The sequence below is a fragment of the Cibotium barometz genome, chromosome 43 (assembly GCF_041138505.1).
Source record: "Cibotium barometz isolate CiBa-2024 chromosome 43, ASM4113850v1, whole genome shotgun sequence".
NCBI lineage: Eukaryota > Viridiplantae > Streptophyta > Polypodiopsida > Cyatheales > Cibotiaceae > Cibotium > Cibotium barometz.
Window position 1 is genome coordinate 35102297 of NC_141088.1, and position 13222 is coordinate 35115518.

Sequence of the window (13222 nt, forward strand, 5' to 3'; positions counted from 1 at the left end):
GTGAAGAGAGAAGTTGTATTCCAGAATACAACTTGATGAAGGTGTGTATTCTGGAATACAACTCAAGTGTCAAAAAAAGTTGTATTTCAGAATATAGCTTATTGAAGCTCTGTATTCTAGAAATACAACTCAAGTGTAGAGAGAAGTTGTATTCCAGTATACAGCTTGCTGAAGCTGTGTATTCTGGAATACAACTCAAGTGCAGAAAGAAGTTACATTATTCTAGGATACAGCTTGTTGAAACTGTGTATTCTGGAATACAGTCTCAAGTACAGAGAAGTTGTATTCTAGAATACAACTTGTTGAAATTGTGTATTCTAGAATACAATCTCAAGTACAGAGAAAAATTTTATTTTTGAATACATCTTGTAAAAGCTTCATATTCTGGAATACAACTCAAGTGTTGAGAGAAGCTGTATTCCAAAATACAACTTGTACAAGCAATGGATTCTGGAATACAACCTCAAAGTGCATAAGTGTTAAATTTTTAAAAATGTGACTTCAAGCTTTGTATTCTAGAATACAAACTACTTAATACACAAGAAACATGGCAACTTATCGATTTTTGTGTTATATTCCAGAATACAACACAAGAATTAGCTTTTTAAAAAATGAAATCATTATAATTTTTAAAAATTATTGATTAAATCTTTATTTTATAAAATATTATTTTTTCAATCTCTTTTTTTCTTAATTTACGTATGAAATCTTCTTTTTGGTATTTTTGTGTATTTGAAAGACAAACAATTCTTTCAAAAAAATACCTTTTAAAAAAAAGGCTATTTTTGAAATCACTTACCTCCTTAGATAATGTTTTTGTTTTTCTTCCTAGCCATAATTTCCTCGTAGCAAACTTTGAACCAAATGACAATGAAAGAAAAATTCAAAATTGTAACAAATAACAAAGTAATCAAGAAAATGCATACCTTACAGAATTAAACTCAAGAAAAATGCTCCAAATTAAAAAAAACGCTCTTGTGGCTCTCTTAGCGGCGGCAGACCCTTGGAATGTGTCTCTAAAAAGGACTTCCTCTCATCTTTTAAGTCCCATCTTTTATAATAATTAATAATAATTAATATTTATATTAATATTATTATTTTTGAATCTAAGCATTAAAAGTAAGTTATTTGGATTTGAGATTGCATTCCACTTTGTAGCTTAGACCATTGTTTTTTAGAGAAACTTAGAGGTTTGAAGTTCCTAGTCATGGCAGGGCAACAGAAGTCTCTCTCAAGCTCATTTTGCTCTTTTCAAGTGCCTGTATCTGTACTCACTCCTAAAAGTCTGAGCCAATCTATCAGTGATGATGATGTTACAAGCCCACTATTTGCTAATTTATCAAATTCTGATATCGATGTTCCAGTTTCTCCATCATTAGTTCAGCCTATTCGTGTGGAGATAACCACTCCCTTGAGAAGAAAAGACAAGTTTTTGCATCACAATGCATTGAGAGAGGCATGTAGGGTGTATTGTTGTAAAAAAAAATGCTTGAGGACACTTGGATTCAGAAAAATTAAGCAGGAACGTGAAAACTTCTTTGCTTTAAAACGTGCTCAACAGAATACAACATTACATGATTTTTTATTAAGGTCTAGAGAGAAGATAAAATATACAGTTTTTGGCACGATTGTGTGTCGAAAGTGTTTTCTTCAAGTGTTTTGTTTAAGCAATCAGCGGATACAAAAGATCTTAAAGCGGTTGCAACAGGTGGAAGAAGATTCATGGTACTCATTTAGTACACGTGAGACTCCTCAGCTGTGTTTTCTCAAGAGCTGGATGGAACGATTTGTCACTTACAATAGTGAGCGCATGCCAAATTCAAAATTCACCCATTTGCCTGATAATTTTACAAAGGGAGAAGTTTACAACCTCTACGTGGAAACGTTGAAAGGAAGGAACATGTCATCTCTTTCATTAACTTCATTTCTTAGAGTTTGGAAACAATATTTTGCTGATGTGAAAATTCCCAAGAAAACTAGAATGGGGATTTGTCAAATTTGTGCAGAGCTCAAAGCCAAAAGAGATGTTGAAAAGACATTTGAAGAAAAAGGTATGTTTGATTTGTGTTTTTTGTACGTTTTAATTTATGAATGATAATTCCAAGTGGTATAATTTAAACTAGCTTTACATTGTTTTGAGTTTTCAGGTCCTATTCTACAAGCACTTAAAGCTCATCGAGAACAACAAAGTACAGAGCGTCAAAAGCTAGCAAAGCATCGAAAGAAGTGCCTTGAGCAGAAAGAAATGTATTTGGGATTAGTCATAGATGGAATGGATCAAAAGAAGACATTGATACCCCATTTTATGCGTGCTCCAAAGAATTTGAAGGAAGAGAATTTCATACAACTACACGTTGTTGGAGCCCTCATCTTTAATGGCATCATGACGTCAAAAGTTTTTATAAACTTTCCAAATTTACACAACGACCCTAACTTGACCATCACCATAATTCAGAAAATAGTAAGTGAATGGCAAGGAGAATTACCTAGCACACTTTATGTGCAGCTAGATAATACGGCAAGGGAAAACAAAAATCAAATAGTGCTTGCTTATTTGAGTATGTTGGTGCAGCAGAAAGTTTTCAAAAAGGTCAAACTTGGATTTTTATTGGTGGGTCACACTCATGATCAAATTGATCAGATGTTTAGTAGGTTTTCAGTCAAACTTGCTAAGAAAAGTGCATTTGACCTTCCAGAGGTGTGCACAATTCTTAAAGAAGCTTATGATCCTACGCCAAAAATTCATGTTTTGAAAGGCACCTATGATTTTAGAGAGTTTGCAACAGGTGGAGATTTTGCAAGCCCTGCATTCACTTAGCTTAATGACCATAGTTTCCAACATCAATTCAAAATAAAAGAAAAAGAAGCTGAAACACGTTTGTGGTGTAAGAAGTACTCTAACTCAGAGGCATGGCATCCTCAGGATGGTTTGAAGTTTTTACTCAGTGTCCCAGAACGACAAATTCTTCAGGCAGCAAAAATGCTTTTGGCATCAAGCATTGAAGCAGCAAAAGCTCAAAAAGAAAAGCGAGCCATCAATTATCAGCAATGTTTGATAGAAATTAAAGAGACCATACAATCAGCACATGTGTATTTTCCAGCTTGCTCACTTGGATGGTGGAATACATTTTTTCATGAGCAAGAAATCTTGATTGAGCAAGTTCAAAGCAATTCAAGATCACTGATAAATCTGGAGCCCTTTCTTTGGAGAGTACAAGAACTTGAAGACCGTGATGATAATATTCAAATGCGAAATCAACAAACAGAATTACCTGAAGAATTGCAAACATTGGTGCATGGGGAGACTCGCGAAGCGTATGTTGGTGCTAGAAGGACTAGTCATCAATGACGACTGCAAGAGAAGGAAATGTGGGAAGGAAATATTGAGGAGCTCACTGTAGGTGCAATGATTGCAGTGTTAGTAACAGATGATGAAAGCGGATGTCCTTTTTGGTTGGCAAAGGTACTTAAAGTCCTTGAGGAAAATGGAAAAGTAAGCTCAATTGAGGTCCACTGGTACAAGGTCAATGGAGATGATGCATTATCAGGAAAATATTATCGAGAGATGATTCGAGTAAATAAAAAGGGAAAGAAAGCAAATCGTAGTCAACGTCGCGTGGATAGCCTAAGCATGGAGGATGTGGAAGTTCTTGTTTATGGTTTTACCTTGAAAAAGTCGGGTCATCTACGAGAACAAACCAAAAAAATTCTTCTGGAGAAAGTCAAAGATTTAACACGAGAGGCATAAGGCCTCTCATTGTAACCAATTTTGTAGACATTATTATTTTATTGCAAATTGAGTATTTTTTTCTCAAAGAATGTGTGATTTTATGAGAAACTCTATCATCTTTCAAAGTATTGAAGTGTAAAACTTGCACTTTTTAACAGTTTTTTTTAGCTTTTTAGGAGCTTGTACTCTTTTTAGTTTAAAAAATAGTGTTTTTTGAGATATTTTAGCATTTTCAAAAATGGGTTGTATTTTTGATGGTTTAGTTGTACTTTCAAATGGCTAGATGTTATGTGTTGTCATGTGAATCAGGATGTAAATAAATGATATGTGATGAAAATGGATGTGAATGTATAAGTGAAGAATGGATGTGGTTATGTATGTGAAGAATGGATGTGGATGCATGTGAAAGAATGGATGTGGTTATGTATGTGAAGAATGGATGTGGATGTGTATGTGAAAGAATGGATGTGGTTATGTATGTGAAGAATGGATGTGGATGTGTATGTGAAAGAATGTGATGTGGATGTGTATGTGAAAAAATGTGATGTGATGTAAAGAGATGTGATGTGACATGAATATATGTGAATGTGAAGTGATAGATATGAATGTATGAATAGATGTGGGTAGTCGTACATGTGAACAGTTGAATGGATGTGTATGAGATATGATGTGGATAGATGTGATGTGATGTTATGTATGTGATAGGATGGTGATGAGAATGAATGTGATGGGAATTGGGATGTGAATGGATGAGATGTGAATGAATGTGATGTGGAGATGGGTAGATGCGAGTGGATGAGATCTGATATGGATAAATGAGGAAAGATGTGATGAGATGAAAATGATGTGATCGGATGAGAATGGGAATTCTTATGAAATGGATGTGATTTAAATAATGTGGATTAATGTGGAAAGATGAGAGTTCATTTTAGAAATTGTATTTATGACCTGTTTTTAAATGACTGTTTCATGTCAAGAATGCTGGGGAAGTATTTTGACCGTCTTGTGAATGAGGTTGTGGAGACCTAATCTGATAAGTTGCAACAACTGACGGAGAGTCAATGGAGGACGTCTCACGTACCAAGGTTGGCCGAGGTCTTGACCAGCCTCGGTTTGATTCAAATGGTGAGCTTTCGGTACGGTGGATGAGGGACCAAGGAAGCGGCCTATGAGTGAAGCGCTAGGTCACCTGCGAAGGATCCTAGAGGGTGCTGACCATACGGTGCTCGGGCTCTAGGTCACCGAAGATACCCACACGTGCGTCGTGAAAGATATTAGAACAAGGAGTAAGAGTTGTTTTCTGAATTCGGGCTTGGATCTGGTTGATTGACCTTGCTGGTCCTCAACGGATGAGTCCATGGTTCTTTTATATGGATCTGTTGGTTGATCTTGCTGATCTTCAACGGAGATTCTATTTTGATATGTGAATATATTGCCAAGTACTATGAGCTAGGAACCATCGAAAAGGCCCCTAAGTGGACAGGTGGTGAGCGTTCTGGTTGCCAATGATGCCATAGGTACACCGATGAAGGAATGATTGGAAATAAGGATTCAACCAGAGATTTTGGAGGATTATGATCAGTGACACAATGATTTCATTAAATGATTATTTTAAAGACAACTGAATCCTTGAAAAAGGCAATTTCATATTGGGTGTGTAAGTGGTGTGACAAGTTTTAAGTTTGCATAAATATCCAGCTAGGGGGCCTGGGAACTCTTTTCCTTGGTACCCGCGACAAAACCTAACCAAATTCCTAATTGGATCCCATCACTACAGTGGTTGGGCGGTTGGCTAACCCATGGGACTGGATGGGGTTAGGTTGGACTGATGGATCCCTAAATTGAGACTCAATTCTGTTATGGTATGATAGATGAAGTAAATCCCGGACAAAAATTATTCTATGGAAAAGAATCAACGGCTGTGCCTCTCAAACAATGAGGAAAAAAACGTTGGTCTCTATGATCCAAGTGCAATCTTTTCCCTGATCTGACTATGGGACTTATGGGTTCGGTCAGATCCGTTCAGTTAGTTAAGGCTTTTGACTACGTTAGAGAAAAATTATCCTAGAGGAATCGCCCGTGCTTTCCAGGCAAGGGAAGTTTTTTCGGTTTTGGAAGAACCGATGGATTAGTCTCTTGTTCGGATATCCGTTTGGTGGGCGAGGCCCCGAGTGAGGGACCCTGCCCTGCGCAAGAAGTGCTACTTCCGCTGTTAGTACCCCTGAATTCATTGAGCGGAGGGGACAGGGATCTCTCACCGAACAAGGTGTCTTGTGGATTTTGTCATGTGCATGGGCATTTACATCGCCTCAACATTTATGAGTTATACTTCATTATTTTTGGTTGTTGGCCGTGTGCCATTTATTTGTACTTGAATATTTATGTACACCGATGTGCATGGGTGTATTGTGTGTGAACTAGAGCTTCACTATTATTTTTGGTACACACTAGATGTGTATGAACATCCTCTAGAAGAATTGGTCATTTTTGTAAAAAGTAAAGAGCCCTATTTTTGGCAAAAGCTTCATGTTGGCTCAAGGGTTATTTTGGTAATACATGATTAAAATACTCATGTCGTGCAAGGAGCCATCACGCATGAGACCCAATCCTTTGTTAATGGTGGTGATGTCGTCTAAGTTCTATTTTCAAGTCTATGGTTTTATATCATGTTTATTTTCATATCCATGCTTAATATGTTTGAATCTTTTATTTGTATGGAGTTGATTACTAATTCTTGATTTATGCGAGCACTTGTGGTACTTTGATTTTCTTGTGTGGGAAAGATCTTGACATGTAGTCATAAAGAGGCTTGAGAGCTTGCTTCATATTTCATTGCTTAAAATGGTCCCCTTTTATATGAGGAGGTACACCCTTGGGCTTGTACATCAATGTGAGATAATTCCCTTAGCTCATGTGGTTTCATTTTGGACTTTTCTCTTGCTTGGATTACTCAAATCACTTCCTTGTGCTCTTCGGCAGCGCATTTCTCAACATTGGTCAGAGTGGTTAACTACCCTTTGAAGCTAACAAAATCCTCCAATAATTCCAATGAATACATCATCACCCATTGGGTTGGGAATTATTAATGTGACATGTAGGTTATCTTCTTTGGATGAAGAAAAGGAATTTTCATTGTAGGTTGTGACAAGGGCTCAAGCCAAGAAGTTGTAAAAGATCAGGCATCCAAGTCCATGGTATCTTCTACATCAAATTTCCCTTAGAGAAAAAAAAAGGAAAAAGAAGAAGTGAGGACTGTAAAACGAAGGAAAGGCAACGTTGTTGCCAAGTAAGCCACAAACCAAAACAATGAGACAAAGGACTTCCTAGAGTCCTGATGAGGAGTGAATGAAACAAAAGAGAAGGATCTAAGGGACCTTCCAGGGTATTTTAAGATTGAGGATACTCTAGATTCCTCCACTCAAATCACCTTAGATGAAGAATGAGAACTAGAAAACCTAGACAAGCCAATCCTAACTACCAGAGGCAAAGAACTTAAGAAGAAACCAAAAAAAAAACATCACAATCTCATAGAGATGAGAGGCACAAACAAACCAAGGATCTAAGGGATGATCCATACTATATTAAAATTGAGGATGTTTTGGAACCTCCCTTATTCAAATCACTCTGAACAAGGAATGAGGGACAAAAAGCAGCACAAACCAATCCTGATGGATAGGATAGATAAACTCTTGGAAATGGCCAAGAATGCAGCGAATTGACAATACAAGACAAAGCCTAAATACGACGAGCCTCGTCCAAAGAAACTATAAGAGTACCCTAACCCAAGAGAGGAGATGTTCAAGTTCATAAGCGAAGCATAGGATGCGGTGTAGTGGATCCACCTAGAAATAAAGGGATCTCTGGGACCAATCTTGTTGTTTCCATACACAATTCCTACACCGAGACCTTTAGAGAGATAGTCTTAGCAGTAACCCATGAAGGTAGTGTCTCAAGACAAGAATCATAAAAGAGTCACCACTTAGGACAATAATTGAAAACTTAGGAAGCATTGAAAAAGTTTGGAGAACCAAGGAAGATACCCATAATAATCCTTTAGAGCCCAAAGATGCCGAAAACCTGAGAGCATTACATGACCACATCCTTAAGGAGCGAGTGATCACAAGAGGCAAGTTGTGCTCGGGGAATCAATACTAGGAGAAAACATGGAAGGAAAGGTGTCTGAATGGGTTTTGGTGTCATGATAATAAATGATAAACTCATTGCAAACTACTATACATCGGCTCTCAGACAACGAGTTCATGACCATAGCCAATGTGCCTTCCATAAGGCTAGTGCTTAAAGAAGAAAGGGGAGCCTTGAGATCAATCCTCTTAGCAAGAAGTACTTTAACAAGTAAACCAAAAGCCTAGAATGAAGTCCATTAGTGGTGGGGATAAAAAACCAACCCAAACCATTAGGGGACTTAGATGAGATAGACTAAGAAAACAAGGAAAACTCACAAAAAATTGTATGAATACATACCTGTTAGTGTAGTGGTGGTACATATTTTGAAGGTGATGACATGAATGACACCATTCCAATAAAATTGGAATGGTGTGACCATAATTACAATCCTAGATGGGGGAACAGGAGTGGTACAAAGTCTCTACAAATTTGATGGCGTGACCATAAGTACAATCCTAGATGAGGGAGCAAGAGTGAGGATAGCCACCAAAGACATGTGGCAAAGATGGGGGAGCAAGACCCTCAAAACTTCAAATATTGTCCTCAAATCTTAAACAACACCTTGCATGCAAAACCCCATATTGTAGGGCCATACGATCTCCATGATTTTGTACGCAAAAAAGGGGGCTCTTTGGATTAAGAGGTTGGTGGTATCTTTTAGTGCTGAGTCCTTCTTTCAGTGCTACTTTGTAGTCCTTCATCCTTGGTGCATAGCTCTGAGGGACTCTTTGTGTAGGCCTGTATGGAACTCGACCTTGAGTAGCTTGACCTCTTGCTCGACAATGGCTTCTTCCCCCACATGCTTGTACAGATTAGATAATCCGTACTGGTATTGACAACCGTAATAAGTTCAACAACCTTTGCTAGTTGGATTTAATCACCTCGTCATCTGTCGGATTTATCTCCTGGTCTTCCTTGCGTGACTCCAAATAGTGCACTAGATTTGATATGCCTACAACAATATTCGTAGCAAAAAACAAGGGGCCATAAATAGTGGGAAGAGTTTTATGGCCAACCTACCCCGAAGTAGGGGGGAGCTACTCTTGGAAAAACTAGAATTTGGGCTCCTTTCAATGGAGGAGGTTTAGACTTTGTGCCTCTTAGGAGAAAGTTGGGGATTGGGGATAAGTATGCCTATTTACTTGGCTCTAGCCATGGTCTACATGAGGCTTGCACACAATGAAGAAAAAAGGTTAAGGAGAATCGTAGACTTAATTGTAAAATGGGGCTTTTCTCACTTTTATAAAACTAGATAAATTGTCTTCATTATTGAAATTTTTTGAAAACATGTACAATACAACTTTGTCATTGATGCGAAACCATTTTGATCATTGGTGCTACATTCTTGCACAGCCAAGTTGCATGTCTTTTATTAGGACTTGTTTTGCTCTTCTGCTTGGCACTGCTTTTCTTAGCCTCTTGGATTCTTTACCTATAGCTTTGGCCAGTTTCTTTCCCTACATTGTGATTAACTTCCTATTGTACAACAAAGAATGAATCAAACACTTCTACAAGGTAATCTAGTGTTGCATCCTCCATGTCGAGTATTTTTGAAATATACACCCCTTAGCTCAATAATGTGATTTCGATACCTTCACATTTCCACAAAATTGCACTTGTACATGCACATAATGTGATGCAAAATAAATTTTGATTTATAAATAAAATCATTAAGTTTAACTTCATACATCTAATGTAAATTAAACATGTGATGAAATTTGAACTTTTAGACCTTCAATTAAACATGTGATGAAATTTGAACTTTTAGACCTTCAATTAAACTTATGTATGTGTTAGAATGTTACTACCCAGTAATGTGTAATGTTTGTTTGTTATAATAATGGTCTTGGTGAATTCTTTGACCAGGACTTATGTTCTCCTATTGTGGCGATACTTTTTTTGATGAGCAACACTAGTTTATCAAAGCTAAACCAAATTTTTTCTCTATGAATCACAAGGCTGGGTTTTTTTATCTTGATTGGTTGTGCATTTGCATAACTCCTTTCAAAGATCTATTCTTGCATTTGTTTGCTTTTGTGTCATATTTCTAAGAAATGAAGCTCCTCTATCTTTTCAATAGCCCTTTTGGACCTCTGTGTGGAGGTTGCATAGTGTTAGCATTTATGTGTAGTTTTAGCAGCTTATCAAAAGACACGCAATGAAGAGAGAAAAAGTAAACATTAACCAAAGGGAATCGAAAGATTGCTTTCGCCTTTGATATCTCTATTTGGTGATGCCTCGTGATTATATGCAAATGCCCTTGAAAAGATGCAGGGGGGAAGAGAGCTTGAGCTCTTGCAAGCACACACACACACTCACAAAACCCTAATAGAGAACACACAAGGTGAGAGGCTGAAAATCTTCTTCTTCTTCACTCAACACTCAACACACCATATACAAGATAAGAGTACACATAATATGAAAGGTACTCAACCAATACATACACGGGTTCTCTATAGTGTGAACCCAACTAAATGAGCTGGCGCTATAACTATGCCAGTCTCTAGAATGGCTGTCACACAGCCTGTCATCCCACTGGCCGCATATCACCCATGATCTCACCAACCATGCCAGTGGTGTAAGTGTGGGACCTATCCCCCAGCAGTGTGTCCACCGCCTCACTAGACGAGCTCGATATCTCAACAGCCCCTCCAATTGTTCAAGCCACATCTTCAACCTCCTTTATTGAACTTGTTGAACCTTTAATACATAACGAACATGGAAGCAATGTTGAGACCTTTGTGTCGCAGTTGAACATGCACTTATTGGTTTTGGGATCATCTCCCAAATGCCAAATGACTTTGGAACCTTCAGCATCAAGTTTTTTGATTAGCGAATTTCTCTTTGGGAATTTCAAAGGCAGCCAACCTTCTTTGAAGGTAACTTTGATTTGTCCTTGAGATGAGGCATTTCACAATATGACACTCATCCAACTTGAAAACAAATTCAACCTTAATAAGCACCCAAAATGTTTTTTTGAATGGTTATTAATTAAATAAAATTTTGAATCCTTAGAATAATTATTTTAAGCTTGTAAATTACAAGGTTCAAAGGTAGTATGTTTAAAAATTTAAATAGTATGTTTTAATTATAGTATACTTTCGAAAAAGAAAAGATACCAAACTTAAAAACATACTATAATTACCTAGCTCTTGGTGCTTATAAATTCAAGGGAAGAGGGGCGATCTTCGATGCTGGGCAGGTGGGAAAGAAGAGAGAATTTGATGAAGGAGGCTCTCAACCGCGCCGAGGAAGGTAGGCGAGAGCAAGTAGGGTAGGAGGGTGAGGGGTAAGGTTAGTGGGCACATGAATTAATACACCATATAAAAAAAGCCTGAATATATATATATGTACACTCATCCAACTAACTTGAAAACAAATTCAACCTTAGAAGAACTCACATTGAAGGTCAATAATGTAAAGAAACACCACTTGACTATTGCAGAGCGCGTGACGATCATGCAGGGCATTGCTCTGAGCGGCCATTCTTGTTGGATGATATCCACAGCCTCCTTTCGTCCTCGAAAGCTTTCTCTTCACCACAGCAGAGGCAAGTGCGCTTCTGCATCTATTATAGCAGCTATGGCTATGGGCTCATCGGGAGGGACCCTTGAAGAATCGCGATGGGTCAGTTTCCCTTTCCTGTCCAGCTCTGGGAAACGCCTCATGGAGGAGATCGCAGACTCCATAGCCAGCGAGCTTTCCCCTTCCCTCAACCCTACCCGTACCCCTGCAGATGTTCGCCACTTCAAGAACTCCCAAGGCACTGGGGAAGGCTCTGTCACTCTTCGTTCAGGCAAGCCAGGCTCTGCGGTAAGTCACTCCTTCCTGGCGGGGTGTATTTTTCCTTTGCTTGAATATCTGTCTGCTTTTGCCGAAAAGGTCTGATTTAGGGTTTGTAGCATTGCTGTCTCACAATGCTAGTTCTCAGATTTAGGGTTTGCAATCAATATTTTGGTTTCTTTTTTGGGGTTTTGTACGTAGCACATGCACTTGTACATGCATATATGCATGCCATGTATATATACATATACATGTACGTATACATACATATGCTGTGTACGTATGTGTGTGTTTGTGTGCATGAACGCGCTTGTGTGTGGGCATAATGCAATGCATTTATGCATGCGTGTATGTATGTACCTGTATTTGCGAAAACATTCACATGGCAAAACCTTACACCTTTTTTCTTTTTGCTGTCAGATTGATTTTGTGCTTGGATCTTGGCTGCATTGCAATCTCCCTTTTGGAATCCTAAACATAGCAACATTGATTGGGATGATCAATTGTGAGACAGATGCACCACATCTGCTGTTTGAGTTCATTCAAACGGGTGCAAACAGTCTGGTGCTTGTGCTGGACCTCCTTCCAAGAAAAGATCTGGTTCTTGATCCTGAATATTTGAAGCGATTTTATGAAGACACAGCTTTGGAGTCAATTAAGCAGGATCTGCAGCAAGCACCTCGTGCCCAGCGCTACGACCCCCCAACCCTTTACATCCGATGTCTAACGTCGCCCACATGCATTATGTACAAGTTTGAGGGTCAATTGGAGCCAGAAGGAGATCGTTTGGACCGAATAATTGAAGAGGTGGTGTCTCCAGCTGCAAAAAAGGTTATTAAGGTTTGGCTAGAGGGGGTTTTCACACTAGGAAGGAAGGTATCAGAGGCGGAGGTACACTCACTCTTGGAACGGGATACCATGATTAAAACAAAGGGTGTGGAGGTTGATTTGAGCTCCAACATGCCTAGACTCTTTGGTCAAGAGATAGCAGATAGAGTGGTTGATGCGTTCAGACAAGGGGAGTAGCCATTTGAGGGTCTTTCAAAGGAGGATGACCTCTATTATCTCAGCAATCAATAGAATGCATTTTGATGTAGCAACGTTAATGTGGCAATGTGTATGTCTAGTATGGCCCCACCACACAACATGGAGACCTCCGGACATGCTGTATGTGCATCTGGGCTTGCAGTATGCCTTCTGTAATATATGTTGTTTGCACCATTTGGTGATATTATATGAATGGTGCAAGGATTATTTGTTGACTATGTAGGTGAGCTATGCTATGGCAGCACCTTTTCAAATTGGTTTTGGGCCCTTTCAACTCATCTTTGCAGGGTGGATTGTGCCTAGAGATGAGACATCTGAACTCGCATTCCCTACGAGTGGGCATTGTCCATGTGTTTGTTAGTACCATGCATTATTTTACAGTGCCTGAAATCTGGTATATGGTTAGTGCCTAGGACCCTGTGGCATTGCTTGAAACTTATAGGGGCAATCTTGTATCAACGAGAAGCTCCATTAGCA

At 38.6% G+C, this 13222-nt stretch overlaps 1 protein-coding gene across 1 annotated transcript; it reads left to right on the top strand.

Moving 5' to 3' along the window:
- Positions 1–11300: 11300 nt before the first annotated feature.
- Positions 11301–12931, top strand: LOC147613862 (red chlorophyll catabolite reductase-like). Its single transcript, XM_086781836.1, has 2 exons — positions 11301–11728; positions 12119–12931. The coding sequence occupies exons 1-2, from the start codon at positions 11375–11377 to the stop codon at positions 12722–12724; spliced, it is 960 nt and encodes a 319-aa protein (XP_086637962.1). The 5' UTR covers positions 11301–11374; the 3' UTR covers positions 12725–12931.
- The last annotated feature ends 291 nt before the right edge of the window (positions 12932–13222 follow it).